The sequence below is a fragment of the Equus przewalskii genome, chromosome 21 (genome assembly GCF_037783145.1).
Source record: "Equus przewalskii isolate Varuska chromosome 21, EquPr2, whole genome shotgun sequence".
Lineage (NCBI taxonomy): Eukaryota > Metazoa > Chordata > Mammalia > Perissodactyla > Equidae > Equus > Equus przewalskii.
The window spans coordinates 27,550,156-27,575,171 of NC_091851.1; the positions used below are offsets into that span (position 1 = coordinate 27,550,156).

The 25,016-nt window shown below is 48.7% G+C and overlaps 1 protein-coding gene across 9 annotated transcripts; it reads left to right on the forward strand.

Moving 5' to 3' along the window:
* Window positions 1-24,297, forward strand: MANBAL (mannosidase beta like). 9 transcript variants are annotated; one of them, XM_070589171.1, is made up of 4 exons: window positions 11-61; window positions 9,344-9,552; window positions 23,103-23,235; window positions 23,664-24,297. In XM_070589171.1, exons 2-3 carry the CDS (start codon window positions 9,403-9,405, stop codon window positions 23,208-23,210), a joined length of 258 nt encoding a protein of 85 aa, XP_070445272.1. In that variant the 5' UTR covers window positions 11-61; window positions 9,344-9,402; the 3' UTR covers window positions 23,211-23,235; window positions 23,664-24,297. The 9 variants fall into 9 exon arrangements, with proteins under 9 accessions (XP_008533460.1, XP_070445272.1, XP_008533461.1 ...); XM_070589172.1 differs by lacking the exon at window positions 11-61 and adding an exon at window positions 126-404; XM_008535238.2 differs by having other exon boundaries at window positions 1-61; window positions 23,103-24,297.
* Window positions 24,298-25,016: the final 719 nt, after the last annotated feature.

Consider the following 25,016-nt stretch of genomic DNA (forward strand, 5'->3'; position numbering starts at 1 on the left):
ACTTCCGGGATCCGGGTTCACGGGGAACCACTTCCGGGGGAGCGGCGCGGCGGCGCGGGAGGTGAGGGCGGCCGCGCGGGCGGCCGGGCTGGGGCTTAGGGCCGGGGCGGAGCCCCGGAGGCGGCGGGAGCGGGGAGGTGGCCGGTCCCCGGCGGTCCCCGGCGGCGCTGCTCGGCGGGTCTGGGCGTGCTCCGCGCGCGGCACGAGTACCTCCCCGGCGCTCGTCAGGAAGTTGCTTGCGGAGGGGACCTGGCGCCCCGGGGAGGCGGAGGCCGCGCCTGCTGCCGCCCGGCGCCTCCCGGCCGCGACCTGGCCCTTCCTCCCGCGGGTGGAGCCTCGGAGGAGCCGGCGCTCCGGAGTCAGGCGGCCGGGGGTCCGGGCCTGAGCGTGCGCCGTGTTGCCCGGTAACCCCGCGCACCCTCTGGTTGCCACGCTGGTTCTCAGTTTCCCAGTCTGTAAAATGGGCGCAGAGGCTTGATCTGAGGCCAGAGTGAGATGGTGATGCAAACTCCTAAGAAGGTGCTCAGTGCGTGTTGGTTGGATCATTCTCCTTAAGTGAAGCGGGAAGTGAATATATGAAATCTCACACTTCTTAAATGGTGGCGACAAATTCGGACATAATAACTATCTTTTGCAGGACATCTGCACACCAGTTTCAGCCCACTGGCTGCCAGTTGTGCTTCTGTTCTGGGAGGTCAGTTAGCCTTCCTTAGGACAAACTCTTAACAGTTTTGAGCAGCTCTTGGGAATTGGGTATCCAGCCCATTGCTGTAAGACAGTGAGTAACTCCTGACGCTGGTTTTCTGTTCCCTAGTCCGTTTCAGTTGAATTCTCAGAACAGAACTTTAAAATTGCATAATTAGAAGCCAAGAATTCCTTACCAGCATACTTGGAATCTGGGTTTTTCAGTCTTAGAGAAGATATACTTTTTTTTTGGTGAGGAAGATTGGCCCTGAGCTAACATCTCTTGCCACTGTCCCACTTTTTGCTTGAAGGAGATTGTCCCTGAGCCAGCATCTGTGTCAGTCTTCCTCCATTTTGTATGTGGGCTGCTGCCACAGCATGGCTTGTTGAGTGGTGTGTGGGTCCACACCTGGGGTCAGAACAGGAACCCCAGGGCTACTGAAGCCCAAGTGTGTGAACTTAACCCCTAGGCAACTGAACCAGCCCCTGAAGATGTACTTTCTATTTGTCAAGTCTGGGGAGCTATACATGTCTCAGGAGTTACTTATTTTGAAATGTTGGCTTTTTTAAAATAAACTTTTTACTTTAGAAAAGTTTTAGATTTAAAAATGGTTGCAAAGATACTACAGTGAGTTCCTATATGCCCCACATCCGATTTCCCCTATTATTAACATTGTACGTTAGTATAGTACTTTTTTCATAATTAATGAACTGATAGTGATAAGTTATTAACTAAAGTCCATGCTTTATTCAGATTCGATCCGTTTTTCCCCCAGTGTCCTTTTTCTGTGCTAGGATCCCCCATTACATTTAGTAGTCGTTTCTCTGTAGCCTCCTCTGGTAGAAAAGGATAGTTTCTCAGACTTTCCTTGTTTTAGATAAACTTGACAGTTTTGAGTATTACTGGTCAGATATTTTGTAAAATGACTCTCGGTTGGGACTTGTCTGATGTTTTTCTTGTGGTTAGACTGGAGTTGTGGGTTTTGGGGAGGAGGACCACAGAGGTAAAGTGCCCTTGTCATCACATCACCCCAGAGGTAGGTACATGCTGTGAATGTGAGCTGCCACTGTTGATGATAGCCTGCATCGCGAGCTTGAGGCAGTCAGGTTTTTGCACTGTAAGGTTACTCCCTTTCCCGCCCTTTTCCAGGCTGTACTCCTGGAAGAAAGTCATTGTGTACAGCCCACACTTGAGGAGCGTGGGGTTATGCTTCATGCTTAAGGGCAGATTATCTACATAAATTACTTGGAGTTCTTCTCCATGGGAAATTTGTCTGTTCATCTCCATTTCTTTATTTACTTATCCATCATTTATATCAGTATGGACTCATGGATATTTATTTTCATACTTTGGGTTATAATCCAGTACTATATTATTTATTTATTTATTTATTTAAAGATTTTCTTTTTCCTTTTTCTCCCCGAAGTGCCCCTGGTACATAGTTGTGTATTTTTAGCTGTGGGTCCTTCTAGTTGTGGCATGTGGGACGCTGCCTCAGCGTGGCCTGATGAGCGGTGCCATGTCCGCACCCAGCATCCGAACCAGCAAGGCCCTGGGACGCCAAAGCAGAGTGTGCGAACTTAACCACTCGGCCATGGGGCCGGGCCCACTGCTTTATTTTTAATTGCTCAAATTGTTCCAGCTTTGCCCATCGGGAGCTCTTTCAGTTGGCTCCTGTATCCCTTGACATACCCCAGTCATTGTGTTGTTATGTTTTTTGAGCAGTTTTTTACTTCCTGCTCCAGGTTCATCTTGTACATTTCCTGCCTCAGTCCTAGAATTAACCATTTCTGCAGGCAGCCCTGGCTCCTTTTCCTGGAGGATGGTGTTAGAGCCCAAGATCTGGGTGTTAGTGTGCGCGTTGCGACTGGGATGCCCTTACTTCCAAACTCTCCATGGACAGAGCAGGAGATATATATGTGTGTGCTAAACTGTATATGTACACAGATCTAGAAGTATTTCTGTCTGTAGCCACTTGTGTCTATATTAAGCTAAACATGAGTTGGTACTGCTGTCTGCAACTCTCATCCATTCCACATGGGTCATTCTAACCTCCTCCACTGGCTTGTCTGTAAGCTCCCACTCCAACTGTGGCAAACCTAGCTCCCACTATCTACCGTCCATTTATTTAATTGTTCATTTCTGGTGTACCCGCATAGTGGTTTCAGAGTTGTTACCCTCTGCCCTGTGGGAAGCAGTTTTATCCACTAGGGTATAGTGCACATGGACAGTTCCTTTTGCCTCTAGTCTTAGACACTCCACTCTTTTCCAAAGTTACGAGGTCAGCACCTGATTTGGCCCTGCTCCTTCAGTGAAGGTGCTTAATATATTTGTGTTACATTTAAATTCAGAATGTCACATTCTGCAATACCCTCACCTCTTAAATGATTTGTTTAAACATTTGCCTACATTGAAGTTTGCTTTTTATGCTGTAAAGTGCTGTGGGTTTTGACAAGTGCTTACTGTCTTGCATTCACCATTGCAGTGTCACACAGAATAATTTCACCTTCAGGGATTATTTTTAACTTCTCTCTTTCAGATCTTACCTCAGCAATCCTGTTGGCCCTCTCTTCAAAATACATCTATAACCTGAGCATTTACATCCCCTTGCTACCACGCTGGTGCAGGCCTGTCTCTCACCGTTACAGCCTCCTGACTGGGCTCCTTCTTTCCACACTTGTCCCCTTGCAGTCTGTTCTCAACACAGCAGCTGGAGGGACCATCTTAAAGTGGTCAGACTATGTCATTTCTTTCCTAAAAACCTACTCAGAGGAGAAGCCAAAATCCTTCCAGTGGCCTCCTAGCCCTACGCAGCTTGCCCACTCTCCCGTTCTCCTCGACCACGAAGCTCATTCCTGCCTCAGGACCTTCCCCCTTGCTGTTCCTCCATCCTAGGGCACTCTGACAGATACTTAAGTGACTTGTTCCTTCACTTTCTTCCTGCCTCTGCTGAAATGTCCCCTTCTCAGAGAGGTCCTAGCCTGACCACCTCATAGAAAATAGCCCCCTCCTCCTTCCTTTTTATGTTTTCTCGTAATACTCACCCCTGACATTACGTTATATGTGTACCCGGCACACAGTAGTTGCTCAATAATTGTGTCCAGTAAATGAATGTCTCAGACCACTGGTGTCTGGCATTCAGGGATGAGCCCCAAGGGGTCCAGTAATCTCCTGAAATTATTTGCAATGTTTGGTAACAAATGGGTATGTGTTTTTTAATTACATTCTTAGAGATATGAGATTTCCCAAGGGTGTAAAAACCTCTGCTCTTGAGCAAGTCTGGAGCACCAGAGGGCTGGAGACCTTGCAGGAAGGTCCCCAGGCCCTGACTCACTGGAGGCCCGCGGGAACCCCACGCCTCTCAGCTCCTCATCCACACCGTGAAATGAGGCAGCTGGTTGAGGCGTTTGCCCTTGCCTTAAAGGTGGGAAACAGAGGCAGAGGCTTCATCATTTACCAAATATTTGAGTCAGACCCTGGAACAAACTCAGGAGGGACTCAGGGCCCCTGCTGTCCAGGAGCTTACAGGTCAGCAAGTAAGAAAACTTTGGACGCCAGTGTAGTATTTCGCAAACAGTAAGAAATACATTCTGAGTTTTGACCCAGAACATACACATTGGGGTGTAGAAGGATATAAATGACAAAAAGCTTCTGGACACAACACCGACCCTTACTAGTGATCTTTTCTGTTGTCATTTATTTAATTGTATAAAGTGCTGGCTGATAAGTAAGAATAATAAAGCTAATAAATTTAAGAAGAAAAGGTGCAGGTTGCAGACTCTTTAGCCGTTCCCATGGCTCACAGCCTGCAGTTGGGACACCACTGAGCTAGTGAGGAAGAGCTCGACTCCTCCCGGCCAGTTTGAATCCTGACTGCCACTTCTCAGCCGAGTAATCCCTGGGTAGGGGGATTACACATAGCCTCTCCCAGCCTCGGTTTCCTCATCCTCCTTAGTAATCCCCGCCTCCCACAGTGGTGGTGCTGTGCGCATCTGGCAAGTGGTTTGCTCACTGCTACTACTGCGACAGTGGCTGGGGGTTGGGGGGGGGAGGGGAACAAAGCCTGTCCTGTGGAGTCTGAGGAGTAAGCGCCTCCTAGTTGAGAGCTGAAGGATGAGTAGGACTCTTGTGACTTCTGTTATCAGGAAAAGGAAACCCAGAAATACTGCAGGCAGGCTGGAAGTAAAACACGGGAGTGCAGAGAAAAGACAGGAGTTCTACGGCATGTGCAGTATTTGTAGAGCATTTTGTTTTCCAGAACTTTTTTATAACCAGCCCCTGTTACACCTGTGCTGCCCAATATGGGAGTCCTCTAGCCACATGTGACTGTTTATATTTAAATTAATTAAAGTTAAATAAAATTAAAAAATTCAGTTCCTCAGTCGCCACATTGAAGGGGTCAATAGCCACATGTGGCTGGTAGCTACCATATTGGAGAGCACAAATATAGAACATTTCTATCACTGCAGAAAGTTCTATTGGACAGTGCTTCATTAGGCTCTATAAAAGTCTCGTGAAGGAAGTAGAAAGGGCATGGAGTTTTCTTTTAAATTGTATTCATTGTTTCAATAATATTCCAAAAAATTAAAACTTAACACCGCTTCGCTTTCACAGCAGCCCTTTCCGTTTTCCTGTGGCCTCTTTTGATCTTTAGTCAGTGAAATCCCACTTTAGGTGTGTCTGCAGTCACAGTCTTTAAATACTTGTTTTCATGGTTCAATTAATATTGTTTGGTGAAGACTTTTGCTGACCTGATACGCGTTTGCCTTTGTCATTTTAGTGAAGGGGGAGCCTGCCAGGGTGCACTGTCGTTGGTTGCCTGCTTCTTTACTCTTGGACACTTTAGTTGCTTCCTGTTTTTCAGGATTATGAATAGCACTGCCATGAACTTTTTTGTATCTGAAGCTTTTTTCTTCTTTTGAATTGTTTCCTTCCTGTAAATTCTAGGAAGTAAGTTATTCATTCGAAGGATATAATCACTTTTATGGCTCTTGTTATATATTGCCTAATTGCCATTTTTTTAAAAAGCCTAAATGCATGAAAGCTTTGTACAGATACTGTTGTTTGGCTCTCGAGAACATCAGATCTCCAGGAGGTCAAGAGGTCGGCCCAAAGGGTAGCTCCTTGCTCATAGAGTCAGGGTTTGCGCTCCAATTCCTGACTCCTGGCCCCATCTTCCTGTTGTACTATGAATGTTCATAATAATGTTGCTGTTAGTAACACTAATAAATGTAAGTGTTGATAAGCCCAGTAGGCTTGTTACAGCCTTAGGCATAAAGATTGGGGCCAAGGGCGTTTTTTAAAATGTGCATTTATGAGGTGCAACTGTGAAGAAATGAAAGCTTTCTTACGCCGTGGTGACACGGTGGTGTCCTGTCGCGGCTGTCTGTTTCCTCCCGTGAAGCGGTTCGTGGAGCTGTTGTTGCAGCCGCCTTGGAATTCACTTCAGGGCCAGTTTACGAGCCACCCCAAACAGTCTGCCTGGTGGCTGAGCAGTATACCTTGTGTTTGACCAAAAATGGTATTCCTGAGCTGGAGGCCCCACCTGATTCACCACACTTGAATCCAGATGATGTTGGGCTCTTTCCAGAAGTCAGATCCTTCCTGGGAGGAGGAAGATCTGCCAGCTCTGTGGATTTTTAAAAAATGGGCCTCAGGCTTTGAAGGCCATTCCCAAAGAAGACAGATGTGACATGACAAGTGGCCACCCTGCTGGCACGGGCACGTGATCTTCCTCCAGGACCAGGCTGAAAGGGAGACGTCTGCGTTTGCATCAGTCCCAGTCTGTTCACCCAGAGGGCCGTTTTTCTTATCCTTCAGTCACTCCTCCTCCATGTTGGAAAAATGTCGCAAAGCCAGAGGCACAGAGCCAAAGTGGAGGAAGGTCTCGGGCCGTCCCTTCAGCCCAGGCTACAGGGGTACAATACGGGTCATGTGTGTAATTTTAAATTTTCCAGTAGTCACATTTTAAAAGGAAAAGGAAAGCGATAAAGTCATGTTTCTTATTTTGGTGAAATATAATACATAACATAAAATTTACCATTTTAATTATTTTTAAGTCTGCAAAGTCAGTGACATTCAGTGTTGTATAACTATCCCCACTATCTGTTTCCAGAACTTTTTCATTACCCCAGATTGAAACTCTGTACCCATTAAACAATAGCTCTCCATTCCCCCTCCCCCAGCCCCTGGTAACCTGTATTCTAGTTTTTTCTTTATGAATTTGCCTATTCTGCGTACCTCATATAAGTGGAATCATACAATATTGCCCTTTTGTATCTGGCTCACTTCACTTAGCATGTTTTCAAGGTTCTTCCATGTTGTAGCATGTGTCAGACTTCGTTCCTTTTAATAGCTGAATAATATTCCTTTGTGTGTATATGCCACATTTTGTTATCCGTTCGTCTCCTGACTCTTGGTTGTTTCCATCTTCTGCTGTTTTGAGTAGCGCAGCTGTGTACGTTGGTGTACGGGTATCTGAGTGCCTGCGTTCAGTTCTTTTGGGTGTGTACCTAGGAGTAGAATTGCTGGATCGTGTGGTAATTCTATGTTTAACTTTTTGAGAAACCACCAAATTGTTTTCCAGTTTGTCTTTTCATTCTTTCGGTAGTGTCCTTTGATGCGCAAACGTTTTTAATTCTGAGAAAGTCCAGTTTACTTTTTCTTTTATCGCCTGTTCTTTTGGCGTCACATCCAAGAAATCTTTGCCGAATCCGATGTCATAAAGATTTTCTTCTATGAGTTTTATAGTTTTGGCTCTTGAGTTTAGATCTTTGATTCGTTTTTTAATTAATTTTTGTATATGCTCTAAGGTAAGGGTCCAGCTTCATTATTTGCTTGTGGATATCCAGTTTTTCCAGCACCATTTGTTGAAAAGACTGTCCTTCCCCATCCAATAATCTTGGCACCATTATTTGAAAATCAATTGACTATATATATGTGAGAGTTTATCTCTGGGCTCTCCAGTCCATTGGTCTCTATCCTTATGCCAGTGTCACACTATTTTGATTACTATAGCTTTGTAGGAAGTTTTGAAATCAGAAAGTGAATCCTCCAACTTTGTTCTTCTTTAAGGTCAGGTGAAATTAATAATATAATTTATTTAACTCACTGTATCATTTCAGCATGTAATCAGTATAAAAACATTAATGAGATATTTTACATTCTTATGTTCATACTGTCTTCTAAATTGAGTGCGTATTTAACTTAACAGCCATGTCAGTGTGGACTAGCTGTATTTCAACTCTCACTAAACACGTGTGGCTTGTGGCCACCATGTTGGCAGCTTAGGTTTAGCAGAAAATTGCATTATGGCACAGATCTCTGAAAACACAAAGGGTTTTGGAGTCAGATAGGCCTGGTTCCAAAGTAAGTTTGCCCCTTTCTCATTGGGGTGGGCAGAAGGAAGCCATTTGTGGGTGTTGTGGTAGAGGGGGAGCAGTTCAGTCATCCTAGAGTGGGAGGGCATGCTGGAGAGGTGACACTTGAGCTCAGCCTTGGAGGTGGAGTGGGAGCTTTGCGAAGCGGTCAAAGTGGGAAAGGGCATTCTTGGCAGAGTACACAGCTTGGGTAGAGGCCAAGAATTTTGAAAGCCTAGTGCTCTTGGAGAACTACAGGCACTTCTTTTATCTCAACCAGGGTATTAGGAGTGGGGGGTTCTGTTGCAAGGAGAGGCTAGAGGTGGGCTGAGGCCGGACCTTCCACCGCTGGCCACCACTGCCCCCGTCGTCCGTGTCCCCAGCATCTCTAATCTGGGTAATTAGCAGTCGCCTCCTGACTGGTCTCCCTGTGTTCACTCTGCTCCCCGCCCCCCAACACACACACTTAAAATGTGACTCAGATAATGTTACTTCTCTGCTCAGAGCCCTTCTGTGGCTTCACATTTTACTCAGTCAAATTGGAAGTGTCTAGGTCCTGCAAGGTCTGCCCCCAGGCCTCTGATCTTCTCTCTTTCCTCTCTCCCTCCTCAGCACTCCTCTTTGGCCATTTTGGACTCATTTCCCAGCCCCAGGGCCTCTGCATTGCCTTTCTCTCTGGCTCGAGTATGCTTCTCTGAGATGTCCCAATGGCTCACTCTCACACTTCATATCTCTGCCACTTTGTTCCTGTCTCTTCTTCAGAGAGGCCCTCCCTCTCACACTATACAAAATAAAATGATGCCCTTCTTAAGTTTTTTCAAAACAGTTAACATTAGCTGTCATAACACATCTGGGTGTGTCCTTTGTTGGTCCCTGTCCTAAGATGTAGGCCCCAAGAAAGCAGGGTTATATCTCTCTTGCTCACTTTTCAGTGCTTGGTGTTCAATAAGTATTGTTGAGTGAATGACTGGATGAACAAATAAACAAAACCTGAAACATAGCAGGCCTTCGGTAAGTGTATGTTGATTTGAGATTTTTGTTGAAGTTTTTGCATTTACTTACTTATTTTCTCTAACTTTCATATTTGGAAAAATTTGAAATGTACGGAAAAGTTGAAAGAATCGTCCAATGACTATCCATATAGCCTCCACTTAGATTCAAGAATTGTTGGCATTTCACCACGATTGCTTTATATGTTCTTGTGTGTATGTGTGTATGTGTGCGTGTGTGTGTGCGCGCGCGCAAGCAGAACCATTTAAAAGTCAGTTGTAGAGACATGACACTTACCCTTTGCATTTAGAAATCGGTTCTGGAGAGTGGTGAGTCAGAGGAGACCTCAGGCAGCAGGCAGCTGGGGCCATGGCCTCCGACCTGGACTTCTCACCTCCCGAGGTGCCTGAGCCCACTTTCTTGGAGAACCTGCTACGGTATGGACTCTTCCTGGGGGCCATCTTCCAGCTCATCTGTGTGCTGGCCATCATCGTACCTCTTCCCAAGTCCCATGAGGCGGTGAGTCCTTCCCTGTGAGCCTCAGCTCCTCAGGCTCGGTTCTAGGTACTAAAAATAGTCACCACAGCCATGAACAGCCATGACGATCCGCAGGGACTATGCTGGGCTTTACTAATAGAGCATGTCCCCAAATTCCCTCCTGGTGGCATTGAGCCACGTGATCAATACTTAGTTTACATATGCATTAAGCATGTTTTTATTTAGTGCCTACTGCTTGTCGGACTCTGCTGAAGGATGTGGTGTCTGCCCCTGCTGAAGGATGTGGTGTCTGCCCTCAGGAGCTTCTCGTCCTTAGGGGAAGGGCAGATAGGAAACTAACCCTCACACATGTTTCTGTGAGGAGTACAGGGCACTCAGAGGTGTGTAACGAGAGGGAGGACTTGGTCTTACTCTGGGGCAGGGGCCAGGCTCTTCCCCCTCTCCCAGGGAGAGGGAACTTCATGTGTAAGGACCCAAAGAATAGGTACAGGCTAGTTCAAGGAACTGAGTGAAGGTGACTGTGGCCAGAGCCGAGAGGACACAATGACAGGTGCAGCCAGAGGGGTGGGCAGGGCCCAGAGGGTTTTAAGGAAGAGAGTGACATGATCAAATTGGCCTTTTTATTGTTTGACTCTTACTCTATTGCTATACACCCTCCCTCCACCACCACCACCCCCTTTTCTCATGACACTGATTTTTTGGAGAAAGCAGGTCATTGTCATGTACGATATCCATTTCCAGGATTTGGCTGATTGCTTCTCTGTGGTGTCATTTAACATATTTCTCTGTTCCCCATATTTCCTATCAACAGGAAGTTTGATCTGGAGGCTTGATTCAATTGCCATCAGGTTGTTTGGGGGAACACCTTGTAGCTGGTGCTGTGTACTTCCTGTTGTGTGTCATCAACAGGTGCGTGGTGTCTGGTTGTCACACATTCAGAGATTCTAGGATTGATTGGTGGGTTCAGGTGGTTAGCTGATCCCTCTCTTATAAAATCCCTATCGATCTTTCACTAAAATGGTTTGAGCCTCCACTGGTGATCATTTCTTAGATTCATTATGTTCTTCAGCATTTATTAGCTGGAATTCTTCACTAAAGACCTTTTCCTTATCACCTGTATGGTTACTTTGAAGAATGATCTTCATACGGAAAAGGCAAGATAAATGCTTGTGGTTCTTTCCCTTTATTTATTAATTTTCAGTGAGTTTGAGCTCTAGCAACCTCCAATCTTGACCAATGAAGCTTTGATTTTCATATCATTTTGGACATATGTTTTTATATATTTGATATGTTTTAATTAATTTTAGCTTTTTTTAATGCTCAAATGGTCTCAATGGGAGCCCCATCAAATTGTGTGAAATATTGTCTACGAGGGAAGCCCACTAGAGTGACTCGTTGCCTAGGATTTTTTTTTTTTTTAATGGAAGATTAGCCGTGAGCTAATTACTGCCAATCCTTCTCTTTTTGCTGAGGAAGGTTGGCCCTGAGCTAACATCCATGCCCATTTTCCTCTACTTTATATGTGGGACACCTACCACAGCATGACGTGCCAAGCAGTGCCATGTCCACACCCGGGATCCGAACTGGCCAACCCAGGGCTGCCGAGAAGCACAATGTGCGAACTTAACCGCTGCACCACTGGGCTGGCCCTGTTTAGGGCTTTTATTGGGGACAGGTCACATAAGCACTCTGCCTAGCCTAGACCAAAATTCCAGACTTCCAAAAGGAAAGCAGGTTATTCGGCATAAAACATACTGTTTCCACAAACAGTTTTGGCACAGTGAGCCACTCTTATCTGTTCTAGGAATTCTGGGAACCACCCAACCCAATTTTCCAGATGCCAGCTAAGGGCCGAGCTTGCAAGCTGGCTTTTCTAAGGATAGCAGGTTTTTTAATATTTTATTTTTAATATTCTGCACACCTACAATATACTTACTATGGTTTTAGAATAACTTACATTGTTTTTCACTACTAACAATAAGACTCAGAATGAAATTTAATATTTCTTTGTTGTTCTTTTTTGGCCTACAGATATGTCCCAGTAGGGACATATGGTCAGAGGACTGTGTCTAGGAATTCTTTCCTTCATATAGGTATCCTCCCACCATGACAGACAGTTAAGTTAACTTGCTGATTTGTTTTTAATTTTTAGGAATTTTTTTTCCTTTTTGATTTAATTTAAAAATTATGTAAAACATTTATAGACATTTCCCAAAGTCAAAACTATGTAAAAAGATGCAATCACAGAAGTTTCCTTTAATCTCAGTATCTTCCACCCTTTTCCCTTCCTCCCTCCATGGGCAACCATTTTTGTTATTTTGATTTATCCTTCCTTTGTTTCTTTTTGAAAACATGCGCAAATGCATGTGTGTGTGTGATATATGTATTTATTACATTCCTCATTTGATACACAAAAGATAGCATACTAGTAAACACAGTTTCACATCTTTCTTTTTCAGTTAACAGTATACAGTATATTCTGGAGATCCATGTATCTTGGAAATGACTATGTCCCAGACGTCCTGGTTGTGTAGCTGGGAGGTTGATGGGAATTTACTGATGCCACGAAGAACCTTGGCGAAGGAGCAGGCTTGGGGTGGGGGTAGGGAAAGGAGTGTACTAAGTTCAGTTTTCAACAGGTACCTTTAAGATGTCCACGTGGTTCTGTCAAGTAAGCGGTGGGATCTACAGGTCTGTCTCAGGAGGAGGGTCTGGGCTGAGCGTTGATCAATATTTGGGTAATTGAAGGCGTGGGAGAGGATGAGCTCTCCTAAGGAGAGAATATGGAGATGAGAAGAGGGCCTGGGCCGGGGACCAGGCAGGGAGGACCAGCCGGGAGGGCGGGGAAAACTTTGGGGAACATGGACAGGTTCGTGGCCTCTGGATTGTTCTGTCTATCTCCATTTCTTGTTCTGGCATTTTGAGAAGGAGGTCACGATTGGAGTTTTTCCACCCACAGTTGTATCACACTCTAAAAACGTAATCCCTGTGCTCTGGGGCTCTGTCCTCAGACATGGCATGCTGTTGGGTATTATAAATAACAAACATTTGTATTGTCGTTGGCCACTGATGAAGCCTGCTCAGAGTCCCGAGGGAGAGAGGCGATGAATGTTCCTGTGTTGTAGGCAGAGATGTAGAGTCAGAGGTGTGTAACCTTGCCGAGCGCTGCTGCGCGCCTCCTGTTGGTTCTCACCCCTTCAAGGCTGGCCACAGAGGCCTGGTTAGTTGAGCATGCTTTCAGCGGAGGGGTGCCCTGTGCTGATCTCTTTGAGGTTTTTAGTGGCTCAGTGGGTTGAGGTCTTCTGAGGCAGAGAGTTGGCAAAGGGTCCTCAGTCTGCCTTCATTCATCCCTCCTCTCTCACTGTGGCTACCATTTAGATGTTAATTTGGGACAAAAACCTCATCTTTTAAAATATAAATGTAGTACGTAACATCTCATTTTAATTTATCTTGTAGTTTAGGGGAATAAGGCTCACTCAAGTGAATTGTCTTCATAACTGAACCTTACTGTTTTAGCTTTTTATTTTTAGTTTTTCAATGAATCAGTAGCAAAAAATAAATACAGTACCATTAATTTAACTTTTTATTGGTGCCTCACGCCAGCAAACGGCCCCCAATTATGCAGGGATTCAGGGATTCTGCTGCTCGCTTTCCTCTGGGTGGCCCATAAGGCAGCCTTTTCTTTCCCCCACACTCCTCAGTAGATGGAAAGGACACACAGTATTCTGTGCATAAACAGTCTTCCAGAGAGGGGTGAGCGTTAGGGCTGTGCTTCGAGGTTGTGCCCAGCAGCTAGATGGGATTTGGAATTGAATGGGGAGGGGAAGAGAAGGGGGTTTAACTTGGGGCTTGGCTCTTAGGGAGGAAGGGAGCTGGTGGGAATGGGGACAGCCTGTGGGGACTGCAGGCAGCCCAAGGGCAGGAGGGAGGTACCTGGAAGTGGCGCAGGAGGTGGGGGGACCCAGAGAACAATAGCTCTCTTTGCTGTTTTGCTTAGGGCAAAATCATCCCTCTCGCTTGGCCTATAGAAACAAGGTTTATTAGTGGCTTTTTGGGTCAGAAGATAATATTTTTGGCTCCAGATGATGGGAAAGCCTTTGAAAGGCAAAAGAATGTCTTTCCTGTTGTTGGAGTAAGCTGATTTTTTGCAACTAGTTTATGGCTTCAGTACTTCAATACTTAGCAGATTATTTGAAAGCTCTTTTGGGGGCAATCAGGGAAGAAAAAAGGAACACATACAAATGCTTCCCACCCCACCCCCTTCCTTTTCATAGTAGGAGCAAGAACCAATTCGTAAAATCAAAACCAAAGCCCCCGAGAATCCTAAACCAAATGAGACCGTTTTCTCATTGATAGCTCATTAAACTAAGACCTGAGAAAACAAACATTTGTTTGAGCCTGATCAAGGTCTGGGCCACACTTAATCCAAGCGTTTTCTTGTAGGCTGGAGTCTAAAATTTAAGAAGGTAGATCCTTACACCATTTCTGTCTAGTCCAGGATGCAGATACATTTCATCTCTGGCCAAGTCTGATTGATTGTATGGTGGCCATGGTGAACAGGATTCTGGGCTGCTGCTAGGCTCCAGAGTAAAGAAATTGATTAGTGATGTCTGCTATGAGCAAGGAGCTAGGAGGTGGTGGTAGCCCAAATTGCCCATCCTTGGGCTGGTCCAAGTTTCTTCATCTGGCTGCATCCACCTGGAGAATTTTCAAAGGCCTGGGCTGCACCCATGGAGACTCTGATTCAGTTGTTCTCTGAAGCCTTGGATCAGTATTTTCTTCAAGTGCCCGGGTGATTCTGTTATGCAGCCACTGGTCTAGTCCTTAGACCATTTCCCTGAAGCACAAACCAATTTTGGGAGGACAGGAGATACTCAGTTCTACATGTGGTAAGTTTGGAATAATAGCAAGACTTCCAGGTGGAAGAGGGAGAGCCAGTGAGAAGTGGGGCATAGAGACCTGGGAATTATTTTACCCTCATAGCATAGTTTCTTGAAACCCTAAGAATGAGTTGCAGAGCTTTTCAAGGGAAATTAAGATTCAGGAAAGGCCTGAACTTGAGACATGCTTAACCTGCTTGAAGTAGCTTCTGTGCAATGTAGATCTATGGAAAAGATGCAGGTGCTGTCCCAGAACAGGGATGTAGCTGGGCCCCTGGAAGGGGTGAGACCCCCCATCACTTGCCATCTGCCTCCCCTGCTGTCTCCTTTCACTTCTCTTACTGAGGCCCTGCTTCCTCTGCTCACTGTCTCTGTGGTAAGATGAAACATGGCCACTAACAGTTCCTAAAGTTTATATCTTTCAGCTGCAGTGTCCAGAGACTGCCTTCCTGCTTGGTCTCAGTTCCAAAATCCCCAGGGAAGGAACTGTAGTTGACCCAGCTTGGGACCGCCATGGCCAGTGTGGGGGTGGGGAGAGTTCTGTGGGTTGACTTCTAGGGGTAGCGGGGAACATCTGTTCCCGAAGGAGTATGAGTGCTGTGCAGACAAAGCTGAGTCTCCATTCCTCTCGCTCTCTCAGGAGACGGGGCAGAGGACCAGGAGACCGTGGTCTCCCTGAAAACCACCGAGTAGTTCAAGGAGCGCACACGTGAAACCAGTCCTCCCCGAGACAGGGCCGGGAGGGCAACCGAGCGACTGAAGAAAAGCTGCTCAGTTTGACGCTGACGCCGTGTTCAGGCTGCTCGCCTGCAGTTTGGTTTCAGTAGAACTAAGTTCTTAACAGGGAGTTCCTGGATCCCTAGGGGGTCCCTCGATAGGCTCCAGAAGTCCCTGAAATTGTGTACAAAAATGTGATGTGTTTATGCTCAGGCACATTTTCTGGAAAGATAGTCTATAGTTTTTCTCAAAGTGGAGTGCAATAGTTTAATGAGGTGGGAGCCAAATTCCAGGAGTTCAGGGAATGGGTAACAAGGAAGTAAAGGTGGGGAGCCCCTCTCGCCCTTCCCAAGTCTGCCTGAGCTGACTCCCAGGCCTCTCTGGGGTCAGTGTCTACACAGAGTGTTGATCCAGTCCACCCTCAGCAAGTGGGTGTTGACTTTTAGTTCAGCGACTCACGGAGCAGATAGTGACAGTTCCTCTGGGGATTAATCATCAACTCTCCCGTAGTTGGAATGCCGACTGTTCTGATCTCCTCATGTGCTATGTCACATCTCCCCAGCCAGCCGCCAGCCCCTAGGCAGGTATCTTCACTTCCATTGCCCTGTCATTGTGGATTGCCACCATCTCTTCTTGTATTAATGGGGACTCTTTCTGTTGAAAGTTCAGAAACTCAGCTCCACCAGTTTCCCCAGAAAGAAACTGTGTTGGCTCTTAGAACTGGGAATTTCAAGGCAGAGCTGGGTTCAGAGGCTGGGTTCAGGGCTCTGTCTGTCTCTTTCCTTCCTGGCTTTCCTGTGACCCTTTTTTTTTTTTTTAAAGATTTTATTTTTTTTCCTTTTTCTCCCCAAAGCCCCCCGGTACATAGTTGTGTATTCTTTGTTGTGGGTCCTTCTAGTTGTGGCATGTGGGACGCTGCCTCAGCGTGGTTTGATGAGCAGTGCCATGTCCGCGCCCAGGATTCGAACCAATGAAACACTGGGCCTCCTGCAGCAGAGTGCGCGAACTTAACCACTCGGCCATGGGGCCAACACCTCCTGTGACTCTTGACTTCATTCTTAGGCCCTTGCCATGTGTCAGGAAGATGGCTGCAGCAGACCCTGTCTGCATCCTTACCGCTCATGATTTATAAGCAAGAGAAGCCATTTCTGCCTGTGCTCACTTTCAGACTCATGGAAGGCCTCTGCTTGGCCACATCCTCATACCTTGCCCCAAAGATGGGAATGGGTGAAGGGCACCATTTCTGCCAGGCCACATTTAACTGGCCTCTCCTGTGACCACAGTGACTGAGAGTCTCCCCAGAACCAAATGGAAAGGGGGTACTGGGCGGATGAAGATAGCTGATGCCCGGCATTGTGATCCAGTGGAGAACTTGCCAGAACTGGTGGCAAGAGTGCGGGCTTTCAGTGTGATGCCACGTAGACTTCACCACTGTCAGCCAGAAAGCCCTACAGTGTTTGGAGCCCTGACGAGGAGGGAGCCTTCCTGGGGACCCTTGGCCGGTGGCCTGGAAGTTCAAGACCCTGTTGGAAAATTTTCCATGAGGGTCTTGATTTTAAACTCGGCCTCACTTGCCAGTGAAGGCTCCCATAGTAAATAATTGACTTGGGCAAGTGTATACCCGTTCTCACCACTTCGGGAGACAGGCTGCAGCACCAGCTTTGCGGTTCTGTGCTGTATTTTTTAGACCTGGGGGGAGTTTGCAGTTGAATTGGGCAGCAGGGTCTTTTTTGCTTAACGAGCCACCTCTGAGAGATGGCCGTGTGGTGGGCAGGGGGAAGGTATGAACAGCGTTTCGACAGACGGCAGGACACACAAGGACCCAGGACCAGCCAGTGGGAAGGACCTGCAGTCTGGCTGAATTGTGCCTGGAATGAACTCTGGGGCTGTTCTTTTTTTTTTTTTTTTTTAAAGATTTTATCTTTTTCCTTTTTCTCCCCAAAGCCCCCTGGTACATAGTTGTATATTCTTAGTTGTGGGTCCTTCTAGTTGTGGCATGTGGGATGCTGCCTCAGCGTGGCTGGATGAGCGGTGCCATGTCTGCGCCCAGGATTCAAGCCAACGAAACAATGGGCCGCTTCCAGCGGAGCGCCCAAACTTAACCACTTGGCCACAGGGCCAGCCCCTCTGGGGCTGTTCTAATCACAGTTCTCCTCGCCTGCCAGGCGAGTCCTGGACTCGGTGTCTCTCTTCGCCTTGTTGAGCCCACATGTCTGGCCTTCCTGCTCCCTCTTTCAGGTGGTCCTATCCTCTGCTCGAGGCCGGTGTTGCTTCCATCTCTGCAAGGTCTTCTCAGCCCCGACTCTGCCCAGGGCCTCAGGCAAGAGTGCACAGCGGGGCGAGCAGGAGCTTCAGCACTAGGTGTGCCTGGTCTGAGGGCCAGCCGCCCTAACCTCCCTGAGCCCGTGTCATGAGCTGTAAGGAGGGCGTTCGTGCCCGACCCACGGAGCTCCTGAGGATCAGGTGAGGTGAGGTGCGTGAGGCCACGTGAGCTCAGTGCAGTGGTTTTCTTTCCCTGGACCATTTCAGGGGAAAGAACGGTTTCAGTCTGTGTTGAATGACGTGTTGTCCTGATTTATCGGACTGAATCCACACTGCACTGTGCAGTGGAAATTGTAAAATTCTCTGTGCTTTCCCTGCTGCAAGGGATTGGGTGCATTGTGGCACAGATTCGATTGTTTGAATCTGGTGAACAGCAGCAGTTTGCTGGCCTCATGCGGCTGTGGAGCTGCTTCCTTATTGATGAGGCCTGTGTCTGCAGAGGATGCCTCTGCAGACCCAGGAACCACCTGGCGGGGAGGTTTTCTTTTTCTCCCAACGGTGTGATTGCTGAGGAAACTTAAAACCTGCTTCTGAGAAGGAGAGGTCTTCCCAGATTTAGAGATGGGGCTGTAGTGTTTGGAGTCTGCCGTCTGCCTGGCTTGTATTGGCAACATGCATTTGAGGAGAAATTAAAAGTCAGCCATTCATTCAGAGTTATTCTTTTTTCTCTGTGTGTGTGAGGAAGATTGGCCCTGAGCTAACATCTGTTGCCAGTCTTCCTTTTTTTGCTTGAGGAAGATTGGCGCTGAGCTAACGTCTGTTGCCAGTCTTCCTCTATTTTATGTGGGATGCTACCACAGTGTGACTTGATGAGCAGTGCTAGGTCTTTGCCCGGGATCCGAACCTGTGAACCCTAGGCCACCAAAACAGAGTACGAATTTAACCACGACACCACCGAGCCGGCCCTCATTCAGAGTTATTCTTGTCAGCTGGGAATTTGGAGCTACAGCTCTGTGTGGCTAGGACTCCAGCATCTGAATCATCTGAAGCTGCCTTTGCTTCCTGGCAGCTTAGGGGGAAGGCGGCTGTGCCCATTGGGCCAGTCACCGAGTCTCAGTGAGCCTCAGTTTCCTCGCCTATAAAATGGGGCTCACCGTGTCTGGCTCATCAGGGTGATGGGAGGCTTAGTGAACTGATGTTTATGAAGCACCCACATAGCGCACAGCACTAAGTATGTATTCTCTTCATTGCCCCGTGGTGCCTGGCACAGAACCTGCAGACACTGGGTGCAGATAGAGAGGTGTTAAATGCTGAGCACCTGTGCAGAGCGTGAAAGGGAATGAGGATCTGGGTGATAGCAGCTGGCCAGTAGCCCAGAGTGACAGAGAGTGGGCTGCATGAGGGGGCACGCCAGGAGAGGGCCAAGGCTGGGGTGGAATGGCCCAGGAGGCCACACGGGACTCTTGGAATTTGTCTTATACAGCAAGGGAACCAGCAACATGTTTAAGGCAGAAAACAGACATGGTCAAGGCTGTTGTTTCAGGAGAACAGACTGAAGACAATGTAGCCAATGGTGATGAAACCGTGTGGGAGGCTGGGACAATGAGAGGGGTAGGCAGGAGACAGTGGGGTCTGAACCAGCACAGGAGTGTGTGTCCAGAGGGAACCCGGTGGAGTCGAGAGCCCTTTGAAAAGTAGAATGGACAGGCCCTGGGGACCGATTGGATGAGGGGGCATGAGGGAATGGCAGGAACTCAGAAATGACTTGGGGTTTCTAGCTTGGGTAACTGGGTGGGTGACGATGCCAGAAACTGAGATGTGGAAGAAAGGAGGTCTGGGGTGAGGAGACAGATAATACATTCAGATGACTCGATGACTGTAATATGTACACACACCCACAGAGAGCCGCTTTCGACTGTAAAAAATAAAGCGTGAGTCGAGGAGCACTAACCCACTTTCCTGACTCCTGTAGGAACTGTAGTCACAAACGGGGTTCTGAATGACCCCTCGGCGGATCTAGAACAAGCTGTTCTTGTCGTTCTGTCGTCGCCTGTGGTTGCAGGGGCTGCTGACTAGAGAGAAAGTAGATGTCACAGTTAACTCGGATTCTTGGTTTCCTTTAGCCCTAAGGTCCTAGGAAACGGAGAGATCCCAGATAACCGTTAAGAGCCGAGGTTCCGTTCCTGGCTCTGTTGCTGTTGCTCGCCAGTCGGGCCCTTAGGCAAGTTGCATAACCTCTCTGAGGCTCTTCTTTCATCTAGAAAGTGGGGCTCATTGTGGCACTTTGTGAAGCCAAGATATGTGCAGACCATGTAGCATAGGGCCTAGCATGTTGTAAGTAATATTAGCTGCTGTCATGGCTGTTGTTTTTATTGTTGTTATTATTATTATTGTTGGTGGCTATGTCTAGCCGTACTTTATGGTATGTATATTGGGTTTAAAATCTCCCCGTGTCCTTTGTGCCCATGGAAAAAGGGTGGCCTTTTCTTAACTGATGTATTTTCATGCTAATAAATAACAGTGAAGTTCCCATGATTATAGGAGATTTTGCCTGTTCATTCATTCATTCATTCATTCATTCAGCAACAGTTGAAGCTATTCCAAGGAGCTCACAGGCTAGTAGGGGAGACCTACATGAGAACATGTAACTATGGTAGAATAATAGTGGCATTATAAGGTTCCTGGGGACCTGAGGAGTCGGGGTGGAGGAGGAGGTGAGAAGCAGAGGAGGCTAGACAGTGAGTAGGAGTGTGTTCTTGACTGGGCCAAACCATGAGGAGGGGTTTGCTGGGTGGGCAAGGAAAGCAGGGTGCTCCTCTTATAAAGGGTGACTAGGGGAAGCTCTGGGGCCTGACCCAGTGTGGGGGTGGAAAAAAGCCCAGAGGAGGCTGGAGAGGTGGCCTCCTTAGATGCCATCCTAGGGGTGGGACATGAGGCTATGGGTGCTGGAAAGCCATTGGAAGGTTGAAGGTGGGAGAATTTGCATTTTAGAAAAATGCCTTTGGCAGGTGTATGAGGAATGGCGTAGGGAGCGGAGAGGGCAGTTGGCAGTGGGGGGACTGAAGTGGGGACTTTGATCCTAATGAGAGTGGCTGAGTCAAGAGGTAGAGGATGGGGGCCAGCCCCGTGGCTGAGTGGTTAAGTTCACGCCCTCCGCTTCAGCGGCCCGGGGTTTCGCTGGTTCAGATCCTGGGCATGGACCTGGCACCACTCATCAAGCCACGCTGAGGCAGCATCCCACATGTTACAACCAGAGGCACTCACAACCGAAATATACAACTGTGTACTGGGGGGCTTTGGGGAGAAGAAGGAAAAAAAAGATTGGCAACAGATGTTAGCTCAGGGCTAATCTTAAGAAAAAAAAAGAGGATGTTGAATCAATAGGACTTGGTGACTGATTGGACGATGGAGAGGAGGGAGATGGTGGGTGGGGTCAGTGGGACTCTGGTTGGTCTGCCTGTTGGTGGGTAGGCAGGCCTGCTGGAGAAGGGGCCCTGTTTGGTCTGCTTGGTTGAGTTGCATGTGCCTGGGAGGTGCCTGTCCCAGTTATTTGACGGACAGCTGGATCAGGAGAGAGGTCTGGGAGATGCCAGAAAGGATGAGGCATCCGGGAGAGGGTCTATAGAGAGAGGGAAGCCCTGGGGATGGCAGCTGGGTATCACCATCTCTTTGGATTCTGAACCAGCCCCCACTGAAACCGGAGGAGGCAGCCAGCTTTGAGCTCATGGGGCTCCATCCCTGGAGACCCTGGCAGGCCTCAGCAGGTTTCCCGTGTATGAACCATGTCAGGGCCTGTTTGCCCAGGGCACTCAGGCCTGACTGCTTTCCACTGGCCTCACAGGTACTGCACTGGGGGCAGTTTCCAGCTCCCAGGGTCCCCAAAGGCGTTGTGCCCTGTGGGGCTTGCCTTAAACAGTAGCCTTCCCGCTGGGCTCTGCAGCCGGCAGCCTGTGCACTTGACACACTGGCTCCTCGGAGGTTTTGTTTTGTTTGTTTTTCTAGTGGGCTAACTTTTTTTTCTTTTTTGCTAAGTTACATAAACAGTATCAGCACAGGGGACAGGCTGGGGGGAGTCCAGAGCAGAGACCTGGCCAGGGTGTGGAGGGCTCATTGTCTTGGGAAGATCACCCATGGGTGCCTGGGACCGCGCTGGGCCTTTATATCTGCTATCGAGGCTGGTGGGCTGGCAGGGTGGAGAGCAGACAGTGCTGGTGATAAGAGGGAGCTGACGGAGCTCTGGACTGGGCCTTAGGTGGGGAGCAGCCCTTCCAACCGCAGTCCTGCCTCTTCTGTCTGACGAGGCTGGAGGCTTGGGCCAGGGGCCGACAGGAGCAGGGAGGGCTAGAGGAAAGCAAGCTGGAAGCTGGGAGTAGGCCAACTAAACATGAAATAGTTTTCTCTTCTAGAAAAAGTGTGCTCCCTCCTAGTATTCTTAGTCTGCTTTTTGTTTTCCCATTTTTAATAAAAGAACACAGAAAGCGAGAAACATTTCCTTACTCTGGTGCTGGGGGTGGCGGGGCTGTGGGGGTCGTGGGCACCTGAATGAAGGGGCAGTCACTGCTCAGCCCATGTCTTCCATGAGGGGATTTGGGGCCAGTGTCACCGGATGTTTAAAGTTTTCAAGAAAAGTTAGGAATCCAGATTGAATGAGAATTCTCCCAATTGGCTCAAATTCTTAAAAATAAACAGTACACGTCAAATGAAGTCTACCTGTGGGCCGGACTAGGCCCGGGGGCTGTGGTTGGTGTTCTCTGGGCCAGGCAGGCCTTGCCAATGTCCTGCCGGCCAGGCCCAGTGTGGTTTACCACCTGGGAGGAGGCAGTACTCGATAGGACTGAGTCCACATCTGATTCTTCTCTGACCTGAGCCTTTGTGGCCGGGGCAGGCCGAGTCCCCTCCCCAGAGCCCATTTTTGTTATCAGCACAGTGAAGGCCAGACTAGATCTGCGGTTTTGAAGCTTTTTTAGCAGCAGACCCTTTGTTTAAACCAAATCTTTCAGGGAACAAATCACAATCTACACGACAGATAAAAGTCAGAGCCGCCCCAGTTGTAGGGAGGGTCTGGAGTTCTGCCCTGAGGCTGCCCTCTGCCCTCCCCCACAGGGCACCGTTGCCAGGCCCCACGGAACACAGTGTGGTGGCTGCCCACCTGCCGGCTGGCATGCTCCCTGCTCCCAGCCCTGGCATTCTGTGGGTTGAATGAGAGGAGGAGAACAGCAGGGCCAGAAGGAGAGCAAGCCACAGGACGCCGGCCCCGCAGCTGCTCCTCACCCAAATTCTGCCTAGTCTCTGTAGGGTGGTCAGCCAGCCCCTGGGTGCAGCCGCATTCACTGGGTGCTGTCCATGCATTTTTGCCTCCTTACATCAGCCCTCCAAGGTGTGCATCACTATTTCCACTTCTCAGGTGGGTAAACCAAGACACAGAAAGGGGAAGTGAGTTGCTTACAAGGTCACTTGGAGGAACCTGGATTCCAGCCAGTCCAAAGACTGCCTCCTCCCCTCGGGCCTCCTCCCTCATTCTTCACTGAGAACTGCCCTGCTCCCAGGGGTGGTCCTGCAGACGTGTGGATTCTGGGTCCTGGCAATCGTGGTTTCCATCCCTTGTGTTTCTGAGGCTTGCTTCAGTGTGCAAAGTCCTGTCCGACATGCTCTCATTTTGCCAGGGTTGGCTTAGTTGGTCTAAGTAGGACTCTTCTTTCTATCACCACACAGGAGGCAGAACCATTGGAGCCCAGAAGTGCAGAGGTGACGAGGAAGCCCAAGGCTGCTGCTCCCTCCGCCAACAAGAGGCCCAAGAAGGAGGCCAAGAAGAAGCGGTAGACGAGGAGCCTGCAGAGCCGGGCAGGTGGGCGAGGGCCTCGGGCAGCCCTCCTGGGACCTGGCGTCCCGCTCCCTCGCTCCACCCTGGGCTCAGGGTCTGGCTGGGGTGCCCTCTGACCATAGCAATCTGGACAGTCATGACAGTCCCCAGGCCCCATCTGGGCAGACCACCACTTCCTCTTCCTTCTGTTTCTGTGACGGTTTAGAGCCAAGGGGAGCACACACCCTGTGAGCAGAGATGGTCTTAGAAGTCTGTTCAGAAGTCGAGTCAGCTCACAGAGTTACACTTTCTTACTTATCATTGTGTCCAGCCTTTAGTCACCCACCTCGTGGGGTTTACACTACATTTTAGAGTCATTATCTAATACTGACAAGCACCGCCCTCTCCCCCGATCTGTGAACTGGGGAGCTCCTGCTAACCAGTCACCTTTGTCTCTGCCTGTGCCGATGAAGCCAGGTCAGGCCTCCCCTGTGTGTTTAGTTCAAGACGCCAGGACCACTGCAGTGTTCGTGGTCTCACTGGTGCAACAGCCAGGTCTGAAAGATGCCCGGCCTCAGAAGAAGACCAGCAGAAGACCTGCACGGGTGTAGCGTCCTGTTCTCCAGCAGATGGACGGGATTTGGCTGAATGAGTGCACGTTTTTGAGCTCAAACTTTCTTTTTTTTTAATGATTTTATTTTTTCCTTTTTCTCCCAAAATCCCTGCAGTACACAGTTGTATATTTTTAGTTGTGGGTCCTTCTAGTTGTGGCATGTGGGATGCCACCTCAGCATGGCTTGATGAGCAGTGCCATGTCCGTGCCCAGGATCTGAACTGGCGAAACCCTGGGCCGCCGAAGCGGAAGGTGCACACTTAACCACTCGGCCACGAGGCCGGCCCCAGGCCCAAGCTTTCCGAGCCTCTGAAATGGGGGCTTGTCAGTCTCAGACCAACCTGTTTTGAACCCATCCCAGCACATTCAAGATGTGCCTTTTGGCTTTCATCTGTACGCCCTCCCTGCCTCCCCACCCCCATTCTTTCAACCTTCACTGGTGAGAAAAGGTTATTTGGGGAAGCAAATATCAATAAACTACCCTGCATGCTGAACCTCCTGTGTGTCGCCTGCTGCCGAGGGAAAGGGGGAGCCTGGGTCCCTGCCCTGAGGGGAGGAGAGGGCTCGCCCCCAGAAAAGCGGGACAGTGGGGCCAAGGATGGCCAGAGTCGGGGCAGCTCTGGTCAGAGCAGTTCCGCAGCTGAGCCCATTCTGGGACAAGTTTCAGGAAGGGTCCAGCCAACTGCTTCGTGTGGCCCTTAGTCACTGGAAACACTGTGCACGTCCATATGTGTGTTAGAGTTTCCGCTGGGCCAGACCCCACTTATTCCCCAGTTCCTGTTGTCTGAGGAAGATGCTGCTTGTCCTCAGTGGCTTGAGAAGAACCAAGGAGAAGGCCTCACGTGGCGTGGGATGGGTCATACAGGCCCAGTCATGTGCCCAGGATCAGCTGCCAAGGAAAAGCCTCAACGTGCCTCCGATTTGCCTGGCTGGTTTACAGTTTGCCAAACACTTTCCCGAATGTTGTCACAACTGATGAGGAGTGACTTCAAGGATAAGCGTGTATCATTTCCATTTTAGACACGGGAGACTGCAGTCCTGACTACTTGAGAATGCCAGGACTCGGACTTGGGCCCACGTCCGTGACCTTTTCCTTGGCATCTAACACACAGTCAGTGAGAGTCAGTAGGCCAAGTGCTGTGAGGGTCCCTGCTGAGCTGCCAAGGGTGGGACGGCATCCCCCAGCGCCTTAGGTTTCCCAAGAAGTCTAGGG

What these genes read in the sequence shown, in the direction of transcription:
- MANBAL (XM_008535238.2), top strand. Translation starts at nt 9,403, where the DNA reads ATGGCCTCCGACCTGGACTTCTCACCTCCCGAGGTGCCTGAGCCCACT. An exon ending in TTCCCAAGTCCCATGAGGCG is followed by an intron (nt 9,553 to 23,102) that starts GTGAGTCCTTCC and finishes ATCACCACACAG; the next exon opens with GAGGCAGAACCATTGGAGCC.